Raw genomic sequence first — 27,030 nt, forward strand, 5'->3', positions numbered from 1 at the left:
TCAATACTTAACATAGGAAAAATAAACATCAACAATATAACAACACTTCCTGGAAAGTCAGAGCATGTAAGCAGAGTATACGTGATAATAATATACTCTCAGGAAACTTCATTTTGCCCAATTACAAGTAAGAACACATTTGGTCTTGCCCTAACACTTGATATATGAAATGTTCATGACAAATTGTCCACTCTATATGATACATGTAGTATTGTGTCGCTGCATGTGCAAAATACCTTTTACTTCTCCGCTGTCAGAAATGATAATTGCTGACATATGTATTCAGCATTATTGAATTATATTATCAAATCATATATCAATAGCTCCTGTAGACTATTTTTAATATACAAAATATTAACACCAAAAATTGATATAATTTTCAACAAGTTTTCAGTTTTTAGACCAGCTGAAAATTACAAAAAAATTAGTTATCTTTCAGAAATATATGAGTTTTTTAATTGTCATAAAATGTATGGCTGGAAGAGAAATTTTGGAATAATTCAAATATTGTAATTTAACTATTTTCCACACACAGAAGTATTATTTGTATGTAATTATAATCGATAGTCTAATAATGATCAGAAATATTAATTTCAATAATAACCTGGAATTGAAACTCAGAAAATTAATGGGTGAGTACTGATATAAAATGAATGATATTCTGTATGAAGGAATTTTCTGCCAAAATTAACGAATATCATTAATAATTGTTCCTAATGAATATGCCAAGTCTCTTCTGCACAACCTGTAGTCATTTATATATAATATGCTTAAACTTAAAGAACATGCTATACACAATTTAAGTTTGTCAAATTATAAAAATATTTAAAATTACATTTTGTACAACTAATTTACAGTTACTGTATTTATTGTTGTTGTTTTTGTTTGAATTAAATTTTTATTTATTTAAATCAGAAATGTAATTTTTAAATAATTTTATTAAATTAGTATTTTTTTTAATAAAAGTACTTACTTATGGTGCATAATTCTAAGTAAATACACACATCATCATCATGAATTGATATTGAAAATATAACTTCCCAAAATCAATCTTATAAACTGATTTAAAAATCAAAGCAGTAATTACAATGAATTATAAAATAATACATATCAATAAGCATAGTCAACACTATTCAACGCTTCATTTAAAACACAAAATGAATGTATATATAATTATGTATAAATAGAGCTAAAAAATGAATCAACAATATTGCACATATTTGGTCTGATATACATATCAACAGATAATTTTCTATTGAAACATATTCTGTTTTATGTATATCAAATCCAAGTCTCATCCATTTCGATCACAAGAGAAGAAACTGCATGCAGACTTAGCAAGCTTCATCATAATCACTTAATTAGTAGTAGCAAACATAACACCACTTCATCAGGACCGTTTTAATTCACTCAAAAAGTCATGAACACCAACCAATAAAAATATCCATCATTTTAATAATTAAATAATTACATCATAATATGATGTTTTATTTATTCTGTAGATGAGTCAGGTGGCATTTGCACAACAGTTTTTATATATATCAACCTAATATATATACAAATCTTTCTGTCCCCAACATCTCTCTGTGCAATATTCACCAATGTACCCGTAGGTGTCTACTTCATTGGATTTAAGAGTTGTGTCTCTTTCGTGAGGGTGTAGTGGAATGAACTGAAAAAGTCTTCTTGCTGTTTTAATTTTCTTGGCAGGGGCGGTTGAAGACTAATCTGAGCTATCATCTATATTTTTGCCTTCATTAGATATGCTAATTAGGTGATCAACATGTATATATAGGTGTTATATAAGCAAGACCTTTGTGATTTGTAATCACAGGGTATGTGTTCACAACTCACACCTGTATATATTGCCTCAGGAGAAAACTACAGGTAAAAAGAGGTACAAGTGTAGGGTATACTATGGTCACTGCCTCACATATGTAACCTGTTTAAATTTCTATATAGCCAAATAAATGTCTTACATTCATTAATTTTAGTATTAGACATTAGTAAATATATATATGTAATTGAAAAGTAATTGAAATGTAATTGTTAATTACACATTTTTAGAATGTAATTAATTACAATTACAATTACATGTAATTGAAATATTTCTTAATTACAAATTACTTTAAAAAATGTAATTAATTGCAATTAATTACAATTACATTTTTAATTACCCCAACCCTGGTTTTATCCCATTCCGGGTTGTCCGTTACAGCCCTGTGCTATTAAGATTTACATGGCCTAACGACGGCTGTGAATTTGATTCAAATAATTTTGATGTCTTTTAATTATGAGGCTGATCATCCGCTCAATTATTCCAAATGGAAGCATTTTGTTTTGAGTATTAATTATAGATAAATCTAATTAATATATTTTCGATCCATTGAACATTCTATAAACGAATTACATACACACTTCAATTATCATTATAATATTTGTTCATTTAATGAAACTTTCAAAATAGGAATATGAATGCATAAAATAAAATACAATCAAACCTGTCTATAACGGACATCAAAGGGACATATAAAAATGTCATTTATAGACAGGTGTCCTTTATACAGAGATCAGATTATATTAGTAAATTGCATGAAATGGGGTTGATGAGACTGTCCTTTCTAGACAGGTGTCCTTTATATAGAGGTGCCCTTAAATAGCAGGTTTGACTGTATGAATTAATGAAAATGATAGCAATAATGCGCCATTAATCATATTATTATAAATCATTTGTTTTGGATGTCTTAATTTGGCAACTAAAGACTTGCAGACTTACATTACATGGAATATATATCATAATACACACACATAAATTAACTTGTAGATATTTGAACAAATTGGAATGCATGAGACACAAACAATTGTATAATGATACAGTATGTACATATCATTATAGCATTTTGCTCACACATTCAATCATTATTTACATGTATTTACACCAGCCTCCTGACTAAACATTTTTGCTTAGACAAAGACATTTCAGACAATGTAACATACCTTGTAAATGTAATTTGTCTAAATTAATTCATATTCACATCAAGAAGGCTCAATTAGTGGGACTAATAGTTCTTGATCTACCAGTATATGTATCTATAGTTCATTTAAAGCATACTAGCTAGGATAACAGAGGATTATAGGAATAGTTTTGCTTAATTTTAAACAAATTGTTTACTGCCCTGTCATCCTCTATACTCCAGGGGTTCCGATCACTTACGATCTCAACACCCCTGGACTATCTCATAGTAAAACTGAAGGCAGCTCAGAGGAACAAATCTGAACCAATTACAGGCCTGCAAAAGAACTCTTCGCAGACTACAGAGAGAGCGAGGCCAAACTTCAAAGCCACACAGTCAACCACAGTGTACCATTATACGGCTCTTTTGATGTACATCAAAGGACTAATTAAATTACCTGTTCTGTTCTGTTGCCGCCAGTTTTAATATGAAGTAGTGCAGGAACGTAGAGATTGTAAGTGATCGGAACCCCTGGAGTATCCAGGATGCTGCCCTATCAGTGTTTAAAAACTTGTTTGATTTTTTTCTTTTCATTATTCTATGATGGTATAGCTAATTGATGTAAAGATATGATAACTTTCATTTTGCTTATAAAATGTATACATACATTATGTACCTAAGGTCAATCAACTGGTTCTGAAAAGATATACCAATACAAGTCAAAAAAGTACAAAGAGAGACAACTCCAATTTAAATTGAAGTATTCTTGGTACTTTTATATACGAGTCAAACTGTAGCTTTATTAAGAATGATTGCAAAAAGTACTATGGAGAGACAACTCCAGTCTATCTTGGTACTTTTTCAATTTTAATATCAGTGTGTTTTCATATATAGACAGTCAAACTGTAACTCTATCAAGAATTGCAAGAAGTACCAAGGGAAGACAACTCCAATCTAAATTACTATATTCTTGGTACTTTGTATGATCATAAAGCAGCATTCAATGCAAGCTCAGGAATCATGTATACATACAATGTACTATTATATGCCTTTAACACATCTGATATTCCATACTTGCATGCATGGCCATGCACCCACAATTACTGTCCTGCTGTAGTAAATATAAATAACATACAGCTTTATATAGGTGTAGCTAATATTATATATATATATTATTCAATCTTACTATATATCATACAGCTGATGGAATATCACTTGATACACACAATCATAATTTCACCTATACATACAGTACATGAATGTACCAGGCCTAGGTATTACATTAATTTTATCTATGATATATACAATATAATGTCTTATAAGTCTTAAATAAATTAAAATTGTTCATGACTAGATATGATAAACAGATATTATATAGCCAAAATTTCACAACTGATGATGAATTACTAGACAATGTATTAGTGGCTATTTATGAAACACAGTATCTATAAAAATCCTGAGTTTAATTGTTGAGCTGTTATGACAATTTTTGTGTGATTGATATGAGCTAGAGCTTTATAATTATGATATTGGTACAATTGTATGTTTATAGACAGTATAACTTGTCATGTGTAAACAGACCATTGTCTAATCTGTATCCTGTGTATGCCATCATATATAATTGTGTGGCATTTTCCTTCTTTATTTATTATGCATTTGCATATTACAGAGCTATCTACCCTTGCGGGTAGGTATTGATTGTGACGTCATGTATTTGCAAGCATAACATCACACTTTTTGGAGAAAGCGATGTGAATTGCGCTCACAAAATAATGACGTAACAATCTATACCTGTAAAAGGAGCGGGTCTGTGTGACTTGTACATAGTGTTGAATACGGTCTCTGTCACTCAGCTGACGGAGCATGCTTCTTTGGCTCAGTCGGTAGAGCCGTAGATTTCCACGCCGGAGACCCGGGTTCGATTCCTGGTCGAGGCACTCGACAGGAATGTGTATTTTCCCTGTTCTTCTACATTGGCGCCCAACTAAATAACCCATGGTAGGTGGTTAAAGAGTCTCGGATTGAGATTTAGGAAATCTCAAGAAAAACAGGGGGAGTAGTGTAAAAGGAGCGGGTCGGTGTGACTTGTACATAGTGTTGAATACGGTCTCTGTCACTCAGCTGACGGAGCATGCTTCTTTGGCTCAGTCGGTAGAGCCGTAGATTTCCACGCCAGAGACCCGGGTTCGTTTCCTGGTCAGGGCACTCGACAGGATGTGTATTTTCCCTGTTCTTCTACATACCTACCTGCAAGGGAGCTAACTGTAATATGCAAATACTGAATAGTAATTACAACCTGACAGTGTTTAATCTGGACAGCTGGCTTATGATACCAGCAGGCCAAATATGCTGGTCCCTGGATTGACAAGTTACACTACTCTACCACAGGACATTATACATATTGTATATAATTGTTCAGATCACCGTTATGTGTTAAATAAATATTGAATAGCTTTGTGACATAGTATATGTTAAGTACTTTTAACAAAGTCAATTTTTCTATGATATACAGGTAATTATGATATTTGAATATTAAATAAAGACTTATTATTTGATATTGAAGTAGATGTGATGTTAAGTGAACTAATATTATGCTACATGTTGAGAATAAAAGCTAAGTGGATTTTTTTTTTAAATATGAGAAGAAAATTCTGTTTATACAATGTATATGGTTGATCCAAGATTGGGGAATAATCTTAAGACTTTGTGACTGTTACAGACAGTATGTATATATATATGATGGGTGAACATTTGATGATTTTATGTTGCAGATAAACCTGTCTATAAAGACCAGACAAAGAGAAAATGGTCTATCTAGCAAAGTGGTCTTTATACACAAGTTGTACTGTGTTGATAATGGTAATTTTTGACCTTGTGAAGTGGTCTTATTAAGCAGGTGGTCTTTATACACAGGTTGCATTGTGTTGAGATTGGTAATTTTTGACCTTGTAAAGTGGTCTTATCAAACAGGTGGTCTTTATACAGAAGTAGATGGTAAGGCATGTTTTACGGTATATAAAATTTCAATTTATCATAATTTATTTACACAACTGTCAAATTGGACCTAATATCAACATCACACAGGGCTCTCAAAATAAAGAAAAACAAGGGGGAGCTTAATTAGAGAGACCAAAACTTAGACCTTTCACAATATTATTGCAAAAAGTATGCAACATTAATCTTTAACAGAAATAATTAATCAAAACTAAAGGTACTATATGGTTTTTCTATTGTCAATGCAACCTGCATTTGACCTAATGTCAACATCACACAGGGCTCTCAAACTAGAGAAAAGAAAGGGGTGCTTAACTAGAAAGACCAAAACTAAGACCTTTCAAAACATCACTGCACAAAGTATTAAGCCACATTAATCTGCAACAGAAATAATTAATCAAAACTAAAGGTACTATAAGGTGTTCTTAATGTCAACCTGCATTTGATAATTCAATTTGAGTGAACTTTCAAGTCTCTAAAAGGGACAAAGGACGTGGTTATAGGAACAGGGGCGCAGATCAAGTTGAATACGGTAAGACACTAATCACATACATTACATGTCCACATGTACATGATTTTGTCAGATGTGAAAGAGATATCTGATATCTATATAGGTGAAAACCAGGATTTTACACATGAGCAATATTATTTAAGAACACATGTACATGTATATGAGATCTATATATTGAATAAGATGAAATAAAATTTTGATTAATTATAAAGTGCACTGCATATATACATGTAATTATGATAGCTATTTATATGATTTCCTGTTGTGTTTCAATATTGTGTGATGAAAATAAAGTTCAGTTACATGCACGATGAAATATATAGTCTATTAGTGAAATAAGAAAACGATAAGAACCCTTTATAATCTGCTTTAGAAACTCTTCAGCTTGAATATCATGATAAAAGATCTAGTAGATCATTATAATATATATCATAACATCCATTAATTGACACCATTCTTACACTAGGAATACCAACAAGAATGAGTGCCACTCATAGATCAACACAGAACTATCAGCTGATAATTTTAAATATAAAACTGAACGGATAGCATAAAAATGAAGATTTTTTTCTTTGAATATACATCATGATTATTATAACAGATATCTTTTAATCTTTTAATTTATTTCAATGAATAATTATTTTAAGTTTAAAATTAAGTTTTTTGTAAAGTTATATGTTCAGTTTATACTTACCGGGTAATTAACATTTTTTTAAATTTAGTAATTTCAAATTAATAAGGTCACATATATAACCTTGTCCAAAAATGTTCCAAAAAGAATTAGTTCTTATTGCCCTTTATGAATTTGTTCACACAGTGTGTGTTCCTGATGATTCACATTATAGCCAATTTTACCACCAATTTGATAACATCAATTCGAAAATACTAGTATGTCCGGGATGATTTTGGAAGGAGCCTTTGTCTTTGATTATTACTTCTTAGGCATTTTTATATTGGCCGCTGTAGAATTGCCAAGATCTCAACTTTATCTGAAAATGACCACTATGACTAAACTCAATACCAGCTGTGCCCATAGATTCACATGCATGCTATGGTATATCTGATTCACATATCAGCTGTGACGTCTTAATCACATGTCAGCTGTGACCTCTGATTCACATACCAGCTGTGACCTCTAATTTACATACCAGCTGTGACCTCTTGGTTCACATACCTGCTGTGACCTCTGATTCACATACCAGCTGTGACCTCTGATATATATGCCAGCTGTGACGTCTTAATCACATGTCAGCTGTGACCTCTGATTCACATACCAGCTGTGACCTCTGATTTACATACCAGCTGTGACCTCTTGGTTCACATACCTGCTGTGACCTCTGATGCACATACCAGCTGTGACCTCTGCTTCACATGCCTGCTGTGACCTCTGATTTACTTGTCAGCTGTGACCTCTGCTTCACATACCAATTGTTACCACTGATTCAAATACCAGCTAAGTTTTAAGTTTACTGATTCACATGTGCGACACTGTTTCACATATCAGCTGTACTTACTGATTCCCATGCTGTCTGCTGTTGAATCACTCCAGCCATGCCCATTGATTCTAATTCTAACTGTTAACATTTAATTACAGCTTGACTTTTGCCATTTTGCCATTGCACTTTAGCAGTTCTCATGAATTAATTGGTTCAAGTACAATGTAGTTTGACCAAACTTTTACTTACCATCCCGCTAATTCTGATATTTTGATTCACATGTCAGCTATAACTGATGCGAGCTAGGGCTTAGGACTACAAATCTTACAATACATGGATTCCCATACCCACTACAATATGTTTGTAACTGTAATCTTCATACACAGTGAAGCCGCCTTATTGTATGTGGTCCTCTTCATACATTAACTGTGCCGGTCACACCGACTGAACTGGCAAACTTTGTACGACGTGTTTCAACCACGTCTCCTATTTGTCAGAAAAGCAGGGCTGGCTTTTGACGATTGTCCAAAACATCTGCAAATTCAATAGACTTTATTAGCATTTAATTAAATCTGTATCAAACGGCTTATTTTATAATCAATATCTGATTTTTATTTACAATTACAGTACATATAAGGATATTTAAATAATTTATTTCTAGAGTAGCTAGCTAGAAGGTCCAGATTCTCAAACTGAAACTTAGCAGACATAAAGTAAAGAGGTAATGTTGCCAAGAACTTCATGCTGTAGCTTTAATATATAGGTTTGTGGTTTTAAGATCTCCCACTTCTTCAAACACCAAAACCTTAATGGCTGTTGATTGGAAATAGGACATGAATACTTTACATAACAATATTCTGTATTTACATATTACAGAGTTATCTGCCCTTACAGGTAGGTATTTGACGTCATGTGTTTGCGAGCGTAACATCATACTTTTTCTAGAAAACAACATGAATGATTGTGATCACAAAATAATGACATCACAATGAATATCTACCCACAAGGGAGCTAACTCTGTAATATGCAAAGACGGAATACATTTGTATATATAAAATATGTTAGGTGTTGGCTACCCAGTACTTACCGGCCACTATCCGGTGCCATGGAAGCGTAATGTATGTTAGGTATGAGTTGAGAGCAACACTTCCTGCACGTTTTCTTTCCTTAAATATGTGCCAGGCTTGTCCAAAACTTTTCCCAATAAAACCTTCATATTGCTCTTTGTTTTTTAATTCTGAAAATCAGTAATACGAAAAAAACCATGATGGATTTGGTTAAGGTTGACTCTGTTGAAAACCTTATATTGAAATAATTTTATATGCATCTACATTTGTATAGTCAAAGCAGCCATGCTGACAAAGTGTTTAAGCTTGACTGTTCCAACATATCAAGTGAATGATTACTGAATACTGAACCAAAAACAGCTTATCTTATAGAAATATTTATTTGTGATATCCCTTTTTTATTTTTTTTAATCTGACCTGTAACCTGCAGATTTGGATTATAATCAACAGTAAAACCTGCCTTAATGACAAGTTCTTACAACCTGTGTAAAACGAACACCTGTAAACTAGAAACACTTCCTACTCTTTGCTGAATAAGAAAAATAATTTATTATTTAATTTAATATGTATAAAGACCATGACAACTTGTAAAAGCTGATTATCTATTTGTCCCTTGGGTATTCTTTATGATAAACAAGTATCTTACTTGATTTTGATTGTGTGTTTATCTGGAAGTTTTACTGAACAAAATGAATACCTTCCTGGATAGTGCCAGCCTCGACTTCGTGACAACCATCTACGTCTAGCGTATGATCAACCCTCTCTGTCTCAGATCGTGATTTCTTCATACTCATCCGCCGTATACCGCCCCGTACCAGTGACCCTAAGGAGGAGCTAGGGTCACTCATTCTCCGGCGTGTGTACTCATTCTGCTGTAGATAGAGAATAGAGAAAGTTTTATTTACACCAGTCAAAGGCTTATATACTCATGATCACTGCTGTAGCTAGAGAAAACATTAAATTTACACATTTCAAGTCAAAAGCTTATATACTCTGACATGATCATAATCTTCTGAATGTTATATGGGCCGACCTAAAATGAGTGGCCTTTTTAACAGATTCTGATCAGAACTGGATAATTTTAAATGATGCCCTTGACAATGCCACAACGACTCCTAAAGGAATCATGCTCAGCCTTCATGTTAATTCTATCTACCAATCAGAGGCTGTGGAACCCATCTTTTATACAAGATCAATTGGAAGATATACTATTTTTGAAGTTGTTATTATCATTATATGTGTAAAATCAATTTAAAGAAATAATTACACGGTGTGTCAATTTATTTTTAGTTTTTGTTTGTTTGATGTCGTAATCTACCGTAAGTTGGAGAGTTTGTATTAGAACAATTTCACATTCTGGTGATCCAGATTGAATATCTGTCAGACTTGTTGTACAACATTACTGAGCATAATGACATTCAGTAAGCTAAAGTGAACAGAATAACTTCCTCTACTTGAATTGTCTAAAGGAACTAACACATCACTGCCAAAATTTCAAGTAATTCTGCATTGACAGGAAATGATTTGCCCATTACTTCACATTTCTTGTCTCACATTTTTTCACTACCAAACTAATATCCTTTAAAATTGTAAGATAGTACATCCCGGCAGAAATTTCAATACTTGGAGAGGTTGCTGCTTGATGTGACTATTATTTCAGAACACGAACAGAAACATTTACCTGATGTTACATATGATTAGAGTATCACTTGCTTTTGTCTAAGCTCACATAATGAATAGCAGGATTGATAGTTTTAAAAGTAGACTAAATGACATGGAATAAGTCACTCTCTCAAGGTCCGTATGGTGCAGTGTTTGGTCATCTGGTTCTCTTTACTATATATTGAGAATAATAACTGATGCACCAGCTCGCCAAAAATTGCAAGTGAAATATTTTTCAACTCACCATTTCAAAATTCAACTTGCATTTGGCCAGTTGGCGAATGGTGTAAAATATATTTTGCAGAATAATCTGCTGGACAACCTTAGGCTTTAACACTAACCTGCTGTTGGTCATTCTCCTGGCCATCAAAGTCCTCCACAGGAAAATTCTCCAGATCTGGTGTTTCTGGTCCCGAGCCTTCTACCCGACTAACTGCCACCTCAGCATGACCCTTACTCTGTGGCCCTCGCATCCGCACAAACTCCACGCGCTTGTGACTTTTGATCCACCCAAGAGACATAGTCTGTACCATCTTTGATGTCAAGCTTGCCTATATAACACAGAGAAACTCTACTGTATCAGGTGCTTGGTATCTTTTATCATAATAATAAATGTATCTAAACATAATTATAAAGTTTCTACCAACTTAACACAAAAGTTAAAATGATTGAATATAAAGTCGTGTATACTATAGTTTGGTATATAGTTTACTGTCATTTCTGTATTTAAATATTGGAGAGTTACCAGATATGTGCCTTTTCAGATATTTAAATACCATATTCGACACAATATATGCCCTATCCCCTTTTTGAGACCTTTATTGCACTAGCACTTATCGCAAACTAAATGCAGACTAAAAATGTGAAAACCAGACTGAGTGATAAAATTTAATATATTTGATTTCTCTGGCAAATTGATTTATGGCTTGGTTTGTACAATAACTTATTATTTAATGGAAGACTAATCCAAATGCGGTTCCATTAAGTGCCACTTTTTTTGCAATTCTTTTCAGTGCCCTGCGCTCTTATTGGGTCAAATACGGTATTGGTTGTTATGTCATGTATTTTATGATTTTACTATTTGGGCATATGGCAAATATTTTGAGCATGCCACCCATGCCTAATATTAACCAGTGGTCCAGTCAGATCAAAATCGTCTGGCCCCGCCAACCATTAGTTTTTTAGTAGTTTTGTAACAAAGGGGCATAACTTGAAAAAAATTATGATATAGATTATGCACATCAATAGTGAATACAGGATTATTGCCACCAAATTTTTTTGAAAGCCGTCCAGTAGTATAGGAGGAGTAGTCGGTTGATTGTTTTGTAACTAAGGGGCCATAACTCTAAATAAGAGGCCCATGGGCCTTATTAGTCAATTGAGATCTAATAACAGAATCAAAGATAAACTGGTAATGTAAATTATCACTATATATCAATTTGGCTACTTGCACCATCTGGCTCTTGAAATTAGTCAGGACTGTTTTGAGCATATATGTTCATAAAGTGCCAGAAATGTCTTAAATGTGCTAACAGATCTAAACGACGCTGGCACAATCATGTTGATATCCACCATTTAAGATATAATGCATGCTTAGAACCTGATAAGCGTGTCATGTTTTCTTACATTTACATAGAGATCCTGTTCCAAGTTGGTACCACAAGAAGGTTCTGTTAATTGGAATATAGGCTGTTGAATTACAATTTAACTGTGAGAACTTACTCGTGCATCATACACCTTTTTCAGAGCTTCATAGCGTATTGATCCAAGAAAGATAACTCCTTGTAAGGTACCTTTCCTATCGGCTGCTGTGAGTTCAACACATACCATCTCACTATCTCGGACAATTATGTCTCCAAATGCCTGAAAATATCATATTACAAGCTGTCAAAATCTCTCCTGAATGTCGGAAAATACACACACTTCAATTTTAAAATACTGATCGATCTGATTCTGAAAGATATTTCATCAAAATTTAGCAGTGATGTATCTAAATTAATACCGTAGTTAGTCCACATAACTTATTAAGAATGCTCAGATAAATAAATAAATGGACATGATTAAAAACATAACTAATTAAAGAATGCAATCAGATAAATAAATAAATGGACATGATTAAAAACTATGTAATGAATTTGAAAGAATCAATAATACATTGTATTTAAAAATTTCAATCTTTGGCTATACCTCTTCAAAATTATCGACAGTGAAGAAGATATTTGGGTATGTCATTTCCTCCTCTGTTCCTTTGCTGTCCATTCTCCTTCGACTTGGGGACGGATAGACACGCTAACAGAACAAAATCATACAGCAGTATTAAAGAACAGCATACAAAAACAAGAGACCCAGAGGGGTTATATATCTCACCTGGTTTAATTCAGTAATACCAAATACTTTCATGGCTTAGAACCCACCATACTGAAGTTATGTTAATTCAATTATATGAAGCTGTACAAATTATAAAAGCAGATCAAGATGATGCACAAATAAATATACATGATATCGATTCATAACATTTCAGAGCAGTCTGGCCAAGTTGACCTTGACTGTAAGGTACCTATGGTAATATGACCCATGCATGCTACAATGGGAATCAGCTTAACCATTTGTTCAATATCAAATCCCATTTAAATAGCAATATGGCCAAATAGACCCCTTTTGCCCCTGTTCTTCTGCCTCTAGAGAGTCATGCAGCCCAACCAATTGCACAATTTTAAATCCCCAACCTGATATAAATTTAATACCAAGGTACAATGTATATACACTATGAATGAGAGCAATATCCATTCAAGAAGTTACAAATGTATAGCAATTTGACCAAATTGGCCCCTTTTAGCTCTGCCCCTCAGGCTCCCAGAGGTTAGCCCAACCATTTGACATTATTTTGCAACTTCCACCCAATAAGAATGCTTCTAGCGAAATTTGGCCGAATTCTGACCAGTGATTTTCAAGAAGAAGTTGATAATGTGAATTTTCAACGGACAGACGAAACTTTACCTGTGAAAATTTTTTCAGGATTTGAAGATTATTTTCACTGGTTCTTGTACAAACAGCACATGTAACGGTGTACTCAAACTGAAAATAACACAATAATTTTTAATCACATATATACAAGTACATTTATCACTTATAAATATTAAAACAGGACATGAGACACATCTCATAATAATAATGGAATTGACCCAGTATAGCTATGGTTAAAATCAATAGCAAAGACATGCTCAGCCTCTCCAATTAATTATCTTAATTTACTAGTTTAATTTTTACAAACCTTGGACGTAAAGAAGTTGACAATAATTTTAATCAGATTATGGGTAATATAAGGCTTTATGTGTGCACAAGCCTTTACCTGTCCTTTGTAATAAGCACACACAGCCGCAGGCACAAGTCAAGTTATTACCAATTCACTGTAGTAATAAGCATTCAGATAAGTGTGCGTCCCATTTACTGACACTGTGTGAAGATGTATAAGTTCGATATCGGAATCTTTAGCTCCAAACCTGGGCTCCTACACATCTAATCTATATATGACAGTTGCAACATTTCTCCTTATCCCAGCTGAATCCTAATTGGGCAAATATGGTATACATAGTACCACATATGTGTATGCATTAGCACGAACAGAACTCTTTCCCCTTATTATTTATTTACAAGGTAAATAACATACTAGTCTAGTATTACTCTAATTGGAACATAATATGACCTTTCCTTAGATGTGTATTTGCCTTGATTCTAGTTACCTGATGGAGAATAATGTTGAGGTACACAGTTTCTTCCCAGTTGATTGTTTTATCCTCGAGAGAAGGAACATTCTTCGAGGCTCGCCGGTACACCTCAATCTCTGTCTATAAAGCATAAAGTCCATTTAATTTCATCTCATATTGAGAAGTACATATCATTTAATATTGATTTGTACAAGTAGGTACTAAATACAAAATGTATATCATATTTGCTTCATTTTAATCCCTGTCTATTTAGGCATATATATTAACTCCATTTACCATAATTTCATCACATCATATCATAGTTTATATAATGTTTACCTATTAAAAAGTGACATCTAAAATAATCGTCCCATGGATCACTTTTTTTTTATTAAAAAAATTATATACTATCCAGTGATATAATATTTATGCATGAAAATAATGTACTGTTGATATATAAATACAACCGCATGCAATGCTATTGCATGTCAACTACTTCATTTTCGAAAGATCCAAATGTTTAACAAATAATTGTATACGGGTAATATAAATATTTCCATGTAATTTTTATCAAAACTTTGACTATTATAACATATTTTAAATATAACCATATAAACCAACCTTTATATAAAACTTCCCCTTTGGGTTTGGAGTCTTCCTGACATAAAACAACATGTCATCTCGAGTGTCATCTGTTGAAACAGAGCCACTGAGGAAGTATTTGGTGAATAGACTTGTCCAGAAATCATTTACTGTGTTGGGAACTAATTCAAATTCTGCAAAAAAAAAACACCCAACAATTAGGCCTGTAGATACATGTGTCTCTATGACATCTAGATTGTTTTAGTATGACCAATGCATAATTTAAAACTATACAAATTATATTGTGAGTTATTTAATTTTGCTATACCTGCATTATAAGGATTTGTAACAGGAGAGGAGAAAATTTAGTGGCCAGAATTTGAACCCGGAACCTCCGAACACTAGCTATATACAATGTACTAGTAGCCGAATGCTCTCCCATACTGATCATGATGGTCACTAATGATCGACCCAGTTCAATTCGGCAGGTACAATAATGTTTTGCATCCAGACATCGCGAAATTTGCCGGTCCGACGGACATGTCCTGCAATTTTTGACTCGGACCGCCTATTTTAAAATCCGGTCTGGACCGACCGTCCGGCAATTATTGAGTACTGGAAGTCAGTAGAAATGGTATCTCTGAAGTATTACGCAGGTGCCGAACTTGGCAAAAATATATAATACAGCTATTAAGTTAAACATTCCACACTGATACAATACATATCACTACTATGGTTTAGTAACTTCACATCTAAAACCACAGGAGTTTGACGTTCTGTCAATAATATATATTAACTTGTTATAGATAATATATAAAAAATACCCCTATATACTTTATAAAACTAGGCATATAGTACAATGTATATGGGGGTAATTTTAATATATTTATACTATATATTATTGACAGAACGTCAAACTCCTGTGCTAAAACATAATTCAGTCATTCTTAAAACAATATTATTATAAGTGTATTTTTAATCATCATCTTTGTAGGCCTATATTTTCCAAGTCAAAACGTCAGTGAATTAAACACATGTTATAAATATAAACTGCATAAGATAAATTAGATAATCATGAAAACAGCTGCCTGCATACTTACTGTACTTTTTAGCAGTGTTTTTTTTGCAGATCTATCAGTTTTGCACAGCTAAGTTAAACATTCCACACTGATACAATACATATCACTACTATGGTTTAGTAACTTCACATCTAAAACCACAGGAGTTTGACGTTCTGTCAATAATATATATTAACTTGTTATAGATAATATATAAAAAATACCCCTATATACTTTATAAAACTAGGCATATAGTACAATGTATATGGGGGTAATTTTAATATATTTATACTATATATTATTGACAGAACGCGTACGTCAAACTCCTGTGCTAAAACATAATTCAGTCATTCTTAAAACAATATTATTATTAGTGTATTTTTTTCCAAGTCAAAACGTCAGTGAATTAAACACATGTGAAACGACATGAATCAAAAAATGATTTGTCATCTTAGTTAAATCAGCCTACAGCTGATCAATAAAAAAATATGTATATGTTCAGTATTGTATTGTATATTAATACACGAGTGAATACAGCAGTTAACTTTTTTTACAAACAGGATTTCGAATTAGTTGGATTACATTTATACGCATACGTACGGTAGGCCTACATGTAATGACATGTGATTATCAGATATTACCAGATTACGGGTTTGTTTTGGTCAGAGACGTACTGTAGAATTGGTAGTAATAAATGGGGGAGATAGTTAACAAAACACAACCATAAACAAACCTCCGTCTGATGTGAACTTGACGACATCTTTACATCGTTCTTGAATGATAGAACTCAGCATCTGCTGAATAGAGCTACTTGTTTTCATCTGCAGTTGATCTCCATCCTCTTGATCGTCTGCCATTTTTCATCTACACATCCACTTCCGGTTCCGGTGAAATGTCAAAAGTTGTTTACACGTGAGTATTACACCACCATTTCCACCTGATCAATCACAGGTATGTATCAGATTTGAGCGTGATATTTCCCTGTACTTTTTTTTTAAACAATTCAACTATTATGTACATTCAATTTAAATTAAAAGAACATCAGACCAGTTTTCTCTATTTCCAACGTAAACGTTTCTCTGAGATCTGCTAAATGATAATTTGTAGTCGTGACTTCTAGTACACGATATGCTATATATTGTATATCCATGTGTATGTTGCAAGTTCAGGGTGACTGATTGCTTAAAGCAAATGTATGTGTTGAAAAATTGTCAGGTCTCTATCATATGTCTCCTCAGATTCGTCTGTGGGCCAGAGTTGGACTTGGCATATTCTTTTTTCCGAATATGGTAAATCTTTGGTAATTTAGTATTAACTTTCTAAAGATCTGTAGTCCTTCATTGGACATTCTCAATCGCTGTTATATGTTCCACTTGAAAATGCCATGTACCTATATAGATCTGCTGTGTAATCTTTTGGGCTAACCAGATTCCAAATGGCTGCTCAGCAGAAAAATTATGAAATAAATATAACAAGTTCGAATGAGATAATTATCTTGTTAAACGATTTATTGAGAATTTTTTTTACAAATAATGCATAAATATTGCATTTTGAGATCAATCAAGATTTTAAGATGCATGGCCAAAAGGTTGTAATCTTATTTGATAATGAAGTTTTTATCACTATACAAAATGTACTTCTCAGTACCATCTTATATCACTATTTTTAGAATATATTTAGGGTTCTTGAGTTATTTTGAAAAATAGGCTCACCAATATTCCATATATACAATCAAACTTGTCTGTAAAAGACCCACCCAGGGGACAAGGGAATGATCTTCATCACCAATCAGTCTTTATGTATATTCTTACCTATGTTAAGGATTCTAATCAGAGACCTTATTAAGCAAATATTCTTTATACAGAGGTGATTGCTAAAACAAGATTCACTGTATATATATTTTTTCAGTTAATGCATATCACAATCTGGGGACTGATTAGAAAAGAAAACATGGAAATAGATATATTGATGACTTTGTAGTTTCTCAGAGTTTAAAATAGTAAATGATTCAAAAGAAGATAGAATAGAGGGAAACACAGAAATAATCTCTCTATTTAATAACGTAGATCATTAAATGGTGAGTGCTGAGATCCCTGGTCTTGGTGATTCAGATTGCTTGATTTGCAATTTATTTTCTTTTTCCATGTCCAAAATAGTCAAAGTACAATTTTTTCATCAGTTCTATCTGAAAACTTGTCTAAGTACAACATTCCATGGGAAATCCATTTACTTTCCATGGAAACAAACATGGAAATAAAATTTCAATGTTCTATGGAATTCCATGGATAACCCATGGAATATCCTTGGAAGGTCATCTAGACATGGAAAACTCTAGAGACGGGGAAACAACAGAAACCAATTTTCTACATTTATGATTTATAAGTTTCATTTTTTCATTGCTTTCAGACAGAATCTGCACTATGGCTGCTGATGAGAGTAAAAAGTGTTATTTCGTTGCCAAATGTGACAGTATAGCATCATTACGCAAGTGTATCAACACATCAAAATGGGCCTGCAGAAATAGGCAGCAGCCCCCACATCCAGGTGATATTCTCACACAAGCACGGAATAATGGCAATTGTGTTGTCATCATATTCAGTGTAAACAACTGCCATGGATGGCATGGTTATGCTGAAATGGCAAGTGACATCCATGACAAGTTGAGTACTGATTCCTGTTCTACTAAGGCAACCCATGAAGGATGTGATTCCATGATAATGGAAACGTTTCAAACAACAGAAAATGATCATCATGTAGATGGAAATGTTTCTAATCACTCTGATTGGAAGTTTTTTGACGTGAAATGGAAAAGACATTTTCTGAATGAATTTGGTGAAAGATGCCTCAGTTTTCAAGCGACAGATGGAGAAAAGTTTCAACTCAAAGACGACACACCGTTAAACAAAGCCAGGAATTGGCAGGAAGTACCCTCAGGCATCGGAGAAAACTTATGTGTTTTGATTAATAACTTTCATGATGAACTGAAAAACAAACGTCAGGAAAAAATAAAAATGGCTGAGGAAAATATACCACCTCCATTTTTCCTTTCATCAGATGATGTAGATTTGATGAACGAAAATTGGATGAAGATATTAGAGAAAATCACAAAAGAGCTCGGCAGCATTGTAATGGCATGTCCTTTTGGAAGCAGGAGGTATAGATTGATTTATATTAATATTCTCTAAACTTTATCATTTACCAAAACAGTATTGTAAAGCCTCAATTTTAACTCAAACTGCAGGGGACCTGGTTAAAAGGTCGAGGAATCGAGTCATCAGGGGTTGGTTATCATCAGCAAAACATTCAATATATCAAATTATGACAAACTATGCTTGTCAATGGCATTTGAACTATCGTGTTTTACAGAATTTTAAGATCTGCTGTGTAACATATTTGGCTTAATAACCAGATTCAAAATGGCTGCTCAGTGGCCATCTTGGATTTCAACAATAAGAAAGAAAAAAAGTTCTCAGTTAATGTAGCTAACTGACAGTCTATTGATAATATTATGAAACAAAATTGTTCACACCTTGAAATTTTAAAACAAGGATTAGATTGAAATGGGTCAAGGTCAAGGTCATAGGTTATTTATGCTATAGAGTCTGATACCCAGTTAGTGGATCAGTGGTTTAGCAGGGTCCTCCCTAACGATTTTTGGTGGGGGTCCCTGACCATTTTTGGCAATAATACAACAATCTTGAAAACCCAAGGAAATTTGTTTGCTTTAAATGGTCTGACATATAGAAGTTGTGTAATGATCATGGAGCTTATAATGCAGGAGAAAACAATACCGTATTCGACCCAATAAGCGCCCATGTCCCTATAAGCGCCCCTCCTCTTTTTTGAGGGCTCAATTTCAATTACCCAGGCACAAATAAAGACCCAAACTACACAAAACTGTATAGATTTGCAATAATTTCGTCTGAATAGCACCTTTCCATTTTTTTTCAATTTTTTAAACGCCCTGGGCGCTTATTGGGTCGAATACGGTAATTGTTTCTAATGATTATAACCTTCAGTCTATTGATAATGAGCGAGATAAATGTATGCCTGTTTCAGATATAACCTCCACACCCCTACAAGTGACATGGACATGTTCTTGGTGTACCAGGCAAAAACAGAAGATATTTTGGGATTCAACCCTCCTAAACAAACTCTAAAAGTATAGAAATCAGCTGTGAAAATACTAGCTGATAAAATCTTACATGGGTATACCAATTGGATATCTCTACCTAAGTGGAAGATTTTTACTTGTCAACCTTTATGGCCAAAATCTTTCACGAGGGTTGAGGTATCCCTGTCCAATTGACAGATCCATGTTTGATTATTTTTCTCCCATATTTAGTGGGAAAATGCTATAAATCCTTATGGGACAAATTCACATACATGCACTATGTGATACCTAATAACATTTGTGTGGTACTATTGTTTCTATTGGTGATGGAATGATGTTAAAAGATCATATCTCATGCATGCTTACGTCATTTTAGCAGGAACATTACAAAATTGCATCACTACTGGTGATACTAGTCCCGCACAAACATTATCTGATATCACGTGGTACATGAATTAGTCCCATTGTCTAGCTAGTGCGTGTAAGCTGTCCAATTTTGGTTGAACCAATTTCTTTTCTTTTTATTTTTATTTTTTATTTTCCAAACAATGTTTTAACAAAGACTACATTTGCCACATATACATGCACATTACTCAAATTTCCTTCCATTCTGGCATTTTCCTCTCATACACTAGAAATTATATTGTATTTTATTATTATTTATGAAAAGGGGCCAGGGGGTAAGAAAGGAAAAAGAAAGACGGATGAGAAAGGGGGGAAGGAGGTAAAGGGGATAAGGGTACGAATAGGGATGGTATATAAACTAATAAATAAACGATTAATATAAGGGGAAAGAGAGAAAAGGAAAGAAAAAATAATGACAGAAAATGGATATCGGTTCACAGATATACACAAATGTATACATAGAGTATGAATTAGTCCCATTGTCTATAGCTAGTGTGTGTAAGCTGTCTAATACTGGTTGAACCAATTTCATTGAATAATTAAATAGAATTTATTATTATATAGATATGGAACTAAACATTTTGCTAATTGGTGCGAATTACAATTAGTTTAATTAGATAATGAAATTTTGAATGGTTATCATATTATTGATTGATAATTTATATATTTCTGACGCGCCGCGAAAAATGACGCGTGCAATGCTACCGCTTTTGAGTAAAAATCTACCTCTTTTTGTTCACCAAAGGTTAACATGTCTGGCTATAATTTACTGTTGCTCTGTTTCTAGAGTAATGATGCAGAGTCATGTGACTTCACCATCCATGAAATATTCCGTTTCGGGGAGCTCCTGATGTCTGGAGATCATAGATGTGTGGAAACATTATTTATCGCAGATGAAACTCTGGTCCATACAAGTCCTGCATTTAAACATCTCCAGCAAAACAGGAGTCTCTTTGTCAACAGGTAACTTAATATAGTTATGCATCATTTAGCTCCAGATTTATAAATTATATTTGATTAACTTTAAGGGGACTTAACAATCAAACTACAGTAAAGCAATGTTTTTTCACGGCTACTAAATTTCACAATTTCTTTTTCAAAACTAGTTCAAAAGGATGAAAGGTGAAAAACCTTTATGATGTCTCAAGTTGGCAGAAACTGCTTGGAGAAATGCCATTGTTGTAATGCCTGTTTTTTTATAGGAACTGCCTGGAGAAATACCTTTGTGATGTCTGTTGTTTATTTGTTGGTAGAAACTGCTTTGAGAAATACTTTTGTGATGTCTGTTGTTTATTTGTTGGTAGAAACTGCTTTGAGAAATACATTTGTGATGTCTGTTGTTTATTTTTGGTGGTAGAACCGGCCTACAGAAATACCTTCATGATGCCTGTTGTTTATTTGGTGGTAGAAACTGCTTTGAGAAATACCTTTGTGATGTCTGTTGTTTTATTTGGTGGTAGAACTGGCCTACAGAAATACCTTCATGATGCCTGTTGTTATCCCCCGCCCAACGAAGTTGGCGGGGGATATACAATTGGGTTCCGTCCGTCCGTCCGTCCGTCCGTCGGTACGAATGGTTTCCGGAGCATAACTCTAAAACCAGTAGAGATATTTCCACGAAACTTCATACACACATTGGTCTTATGGTCTAGTAGTGCCTTTTGCTATTTTTAGGTTTTCATTTTTTGCATTTTTCCGTAACCATGGAAACATTGCTGAAAATATCATATTTTTGTACCAGGTTCGTTTCCGGAGCATAACTCTAAAACCAGAAGAGATATTTCCACGAAACTTCATAGACACATTGGTCTTATGGTCTAGTAGTGCCTTTTGCTATTTTAAGGTTTTCACTTTTTGTACTTTTTTCTGTAACCATGGAAACATTGCTGAAAATGGCAGATTTTTGTGTAAGAATCGTTTCCGGAGCACAACTCTAAAACCAGCAGAGATATTTCCATGAAACTTCATAGACACATTGTTCTTATGGTCTAGTAGTGCCTTTTGCTATTTTTAGGTTTTCATTTTTTGCATTTTTTCCGTAACCATGGAAACATTGCTGAAAATATCATATTTTTGTAGCAGGTTCATTTCCGGAGCATAACTCTAAAACCAGCAGAGATATTTCCACGAAACTTCATAGACACATTCTTTTTATGGTCTAGTAGTACCTTTTGCTATTTTTAGGTTTTCATTTTTTGCACTTTTTCCGTTACCATGGAAACATTGCTGAAAATATCATGGTAAATGGTAAATGTTACTTTGCAAAACTCCACCCATCTTTGTGTATATAGTCTAATATAAATGTCAAGGCTGTATACCTGATTCAACAATTGCAGCCCCGCTCTACTTGAATTATACTCCATCTTTCTTTAGCTCAACTTCCTTTTTCCTGTTTTTTTTTCATACACATAAGTCTCCACAATCAAACTTACTTCAGCTTTGATATCTCCATTGGCGGGGGATCTGAATGACTATGTCCTTGTTTTTTATGGTATGAAATACTGACAATATGAAGAAATACCGTTGTGATGTTTGTTGTTTATTTGTTGGTAGAAACTGCCTGGAGAAATACCTTTATGATGTCTGTTGTTTATTTGTTGGTAGAAAACTGCCTAGAGAAATACCTTCGTGATGTCTGTTGTTTATTTGTTGGTAGAAACTGCCTGGAGAAATACCGTTGTGATGTTTGTTGTTTATTTGTTGGTAGAAACTGCGTGGAGAAATAACTTCATGATGTCTGTTGTTTATTTGTTGGTAGAAACTGCCTGGAGAAATACCGTTGTGATGTCTGTTGTTTATTTTTTGGTAGAAACTGTCTGGAGAAATACCTTTATGATGTCTGTTGTTTATTTGTTGGTAGAAACTGCCTGGAGAAATACCGTTGTGATGTTTGTTGTTTATTTGTTGGTAGAAACTGCGTGAAGAAATACCTTTATGATGTCTGTTGTTTATTTGTTGGTAGAAACGGCCTAGAGAAATACCTTTGTGATGTCTGTTGTTTATTTGTTGTGGTAGAAACTGCCTGGAGAAATACCGTTGTGATGTTTGTTGTTTATTTGTTGGTAGAAACTGTTTGCAGATATATCTTTGTGATGTCTGTTGTTTATTGTTGGTAGAAACTGCTTAGAGAAATACCTTTGTGATGTCTGTTGTTTATTTGTTGGTAGGAACTGTCTGGAGAAATACCTTCGTGATGCCTGTGGAAGCAAAGGAACTAAGCAACTATATCGCTGGACAGATGGACATTCTCCAACAGAAGTTCTCACTGACCGCATGTCTAAACTCGCTTATATCATCATCCGTCTTCTTCAAAATGCAGTGTAGGTGTTATACCAAGTAAATTGTTGTTAATTATAATTTTCAAATGATTACACTATTTGTACAGAGGACATTGTTTAAATTTCACCCATCATAATCAGATGGTGCACTATACAAATTGCCTATGATCATGGACAATTCTTGTTTGCGCTAGTTCTCAGAAGGTACTGAAGATTTTTTTCTCAAATTTCATATATAGGCTTCCCATATGGACCCTAGTTAACGTTGTGCATGTTGTACTTGAGAGTGATTAAACAACAACATGGCCATCAGGCAGCCATCTTGAATTTTATTAAGTTGAAGATCTTTACCGTAATATCGCAGAAAGTCATGAAGGGATTATTCTTAACTTTCTGATGCAAGCTTCCCTTGTGCCCTGGTTATACATATTGCATTTTTGACTGTCATGATCTGAAGAGGCAACCGACAGACAGTCATCTTGGATTTGGATTGTTGAAGTTTGTTATCGCTATTTATCAATATCATGATTGATTGAACAAAAGATGGAACGATATGAGGTTTGATAGATTAGTTTACTTCTACTATTTTTCAGATACTAAGTAGTACTGATTAATTTGTTCTTAAACTCTATGCTGGTTCCCATTGATACCACTACATTTTGAAACTTGTCAGCCAACAAGATGGACAATAGGTTTAATTCGGATAGCTTATTCATAACAATTGTTACCATACTTGATTACCAAACTATATTTCCTCATGCTCACAGGAAAGGGGGAAAGGGGCAAAGAGAGAAAGGTTAATATTTTATTTCACTGATAAATAATGTTTAATGGCCATGATAGACACTATAAAGATCGTTCTCGGATATCTGGTTTTCTATGCATTGCACAAATTAAGACTGCTGCATTTGGTTTCAGGGACATCATTAAAGGAGGGCCAATCATTGTATATAGGCTAGATGAATCAACAGAAAAGGAAATGCTGATGAAGATTAGACACGGCGCATTAACCATTGGAGAAACGTTGGACGAAATCAACAGGTAAGAGGCTGTATTTCTTATAAAGATAATACATTGTAAATTAATCATTGGACGTAGGACAAAAGTAGCAAATAAGAAGTTATATTTCTTGTAAAGCTTCAATGAGGCATATCAAACATTTTGCAAACTTAGGACAAAATTAAAATGGTAAAGGTTTGTATTCAGTATATTAATATATAGATTTGATGAGACACATTAAATGTTGGGGAAATATGGGACGAAATCAACAGATATGATATAGTTCTCATTGTGAGTTCATCAAGGCACAACCATTTGTGAAACATGGAATGAAACTGACTAGTAAGAACGGAAACATAGAAAAAGTATATAAAAATGCATTTCGACTTTATTATTCAATGTGCATGCAATTACTTGCCTTTTCGCCAGGGTGGCTACATCATTACTGGTTTTGCAAATTTCAATTTATGTCTTTGTCTTGAATTTGTTTTATGCTTGTTGCAGGCTCCTGTCAATTATAAATGACAATAAAGCAGATGTACCAGACAATACTAAGGATGTGACCGCTTTCCTAGAAAACTGGCTTATTCAACTCAGAAGGGAACAATTCTGATGATATAAAACGTTCTTGTTCTTTATACATGTTACCAAATGGTTTTAGAGTCAAAATTTAGTGTATATCATTCATTTTTGTTAGAATAAATAACGTTTTACATTGTAATGAAGTTGTATTTATATTCTCCCAAAAGAATATGGAAAGCCTTAAATGGATGTGGAACAAGGATAAAGTGCTAACAATTGTTCAAGTAAGCAATTTAGCCAATCAACGCCTGTCTGCTATCAACATTCTAAATAATATAAACTAGAGTTAAGCAAACCGGGCATTGGCATTATAATGTTTTTCAAGATACATTTGACTGTAAGAAATTTAAGGCTTCGTTTTAAAGGCCGACCTTATTTCGTCCTAAAACTCAAATGCACTTGTACATTATCGACATGACATACTGAAATTAGCTAGTGATTGCGATGAGTATATGATTCTATAATGAATATATTATTTAGGATTACAGTAATAATTTGTGGAAACATTAACTACCGTAACCTGTCTTTTGTTGACAAGTATCGATGCTAATTATCATTAAAATGTTGAAACTTCAAAGATATACATTTTATTGTTTCTGTCATGAAGTCATAATCAATTTCTTGCCCGACATAACTGATAAAATTCGCTCCATGTTGTATTATGCAGAAGCATATGCAACAATGCTACATCGGCGAAATAACTTGATATAGGGCGGATCATTTTCGTTTTAGTATCAGTTTCACATTACTTAAATGGGAATCAAACAAAGTATACACGTCTGAGTGATAAAAGGTGTCCATCGATAGCAAGGATTGACAAACGAATTACAGGAGACGGATGGAAAAAGATCATTTTGTCAACACAAACATATTCGATGAGAGTGTACCACAATATGAAGTATTTCAGTAATTTATTTTCAAAAACATCAAAATCAACTTGCGGGAGTGGGCCATGTGCCGTATTTATTTGTTCATATTAATCAATCAAGAAAAAAGTTTTACATTACTATGAAAATTTACCAACATTTTGAAAGAATTTCAAAGATTTACAATGCTTAGACCTATGTTTTAATGATACCGATACAATGTATGATATCAAAATGAATTTGGGCAAAAATATTATATTTACATCTGCACTAAGTACGTCCTACTATGGAGTAAGTAAACCCAGCGGTGATCTACGTTTTCATTTCACATCTTTACAGTTTTATAAGTATTGTAAAACAACTTCTTAGATATGTTTTTATCTAATCGTACAGAACACATAAAAACTATGTTTCACAGTGCAAATTCTGTGTTGTAAATAATGTTTATAATTAAAACATCATACATGTCTGTCTTGTGTATTTGAATGATTTAATTTCACAACTAAATACCCCAAAATCCTGCGATTTTTCGACCAACTTCTTTGAGAAAAAATAAGTAGCAAGTTAAACCTTTGCCTAATTAAAACGTTTTAGGATGCTCTCCTGTCAGTGGTGAAGTCTGTGTGCTTAGTGATGTAGCAATATTGGCAGACGATTCTGATCCCGGTTACATCTACAAAAATTTTAGCATGTTAATCTTTCTTCATTAATCTATTGAAATCCAAAAGTTTTTTTTATGAATTAAGCCTTATGTATGTTAATAACGCTGTAAAATGAATTAAGCCTTATGTATGTTAATAACGCTGTAAAATGAGAAA

At 33.6% G+C, this 27,030-nt stretch overlaps 2 protein-coding genes across 4 annotated transcripts; one reads left to right on the forward strand and one right to left on the reverse strand.

Annotated features, from left to right (window-relative positions):
• Positions 1–1,578: 1,578 nt before the first annotated feature.
• LOC138330057 (uncharacterized protein KIAA0930 homolog) lies at positions 1,579–16,837 on the reverse strand. The gene is made up of 10 exons (XM_069277435.1): positions 16,702–16,837; positions 14,950–15,104; positions 14,365–14,469; positions 13,622–13,699; positions 12,812–12,913; positions 12,347–12,487; positions 10,966–11,175; positions 9,660–9,834; positions 8,983–9,132; positions 1,579–8,429 (listed from the first exon to the last, which is right to left on the reverse strand). The coding sequence occupies exons 1-10, from the start codon at positions 16,823–16,825 to the stop codon at positions 8,389–8,391; spliced, it is 1,281 nt and encodes a 426-aa protein (XP_069133536.1). The 5' UTR covers positions 16,826–16,837; the 3' UTR covers positions 1,579–8,388.
• Positions 16,802–26,381, forward strand: LOC138330056 (uncharacterized). Of its 3 annotated transcripts, none has more exons than XM_069277433.1 (7): positions 16,802–16,880; positions 18,375–19,122; positions 20,028–20,130; positions 21,275–21,450; positions 23,655–23,807; positions 24,684–24,806; positions 25,269–26,381. In XM_069277433.1, exons 2-7 carry the CDS (start codon positions 18,389–18,391, stop codon positions 25,375–25,377), a joined length of 1,398 nt encoding a protein of 465 aa, XP_069133534.1. In that variant the 5' UTR covers positions 16,802–16,880; positions 18,375–18,388; the 3' UTR covers positions 25,378–26,381. The 3 variants fall into 3 exon arrangements, with proteins under 3 accessions (XP_069133534.1, XP_069133532.1, XP_069133533.1); XM_069277431.1 differs by having other exon boundaries at positions 16,834–16,919; positions 25,269–26,379; XM_069277432.1 differs by having other exon boundaries at positions 16,844–16,919; positions 18,568–19,122; positions 25,269–26,379.
• The last annotated feature ends 649 nt before the right edge of the window (positions 26,382–27,030 follow it).

The sequence above is a fragment of the Argopecten irradians genome, chromosome 8, assembly GCF_041381155.1.
Source record: "Argopecten irradians isolate NY chromosome 8, Ai_NY, whole genome shotgun sequence".
NCBI lineage: Eukaryota > Metazoa > Mollusca > Bivalvia > Pectinida > Pectinidae > Argopecten > Argopecten irradians.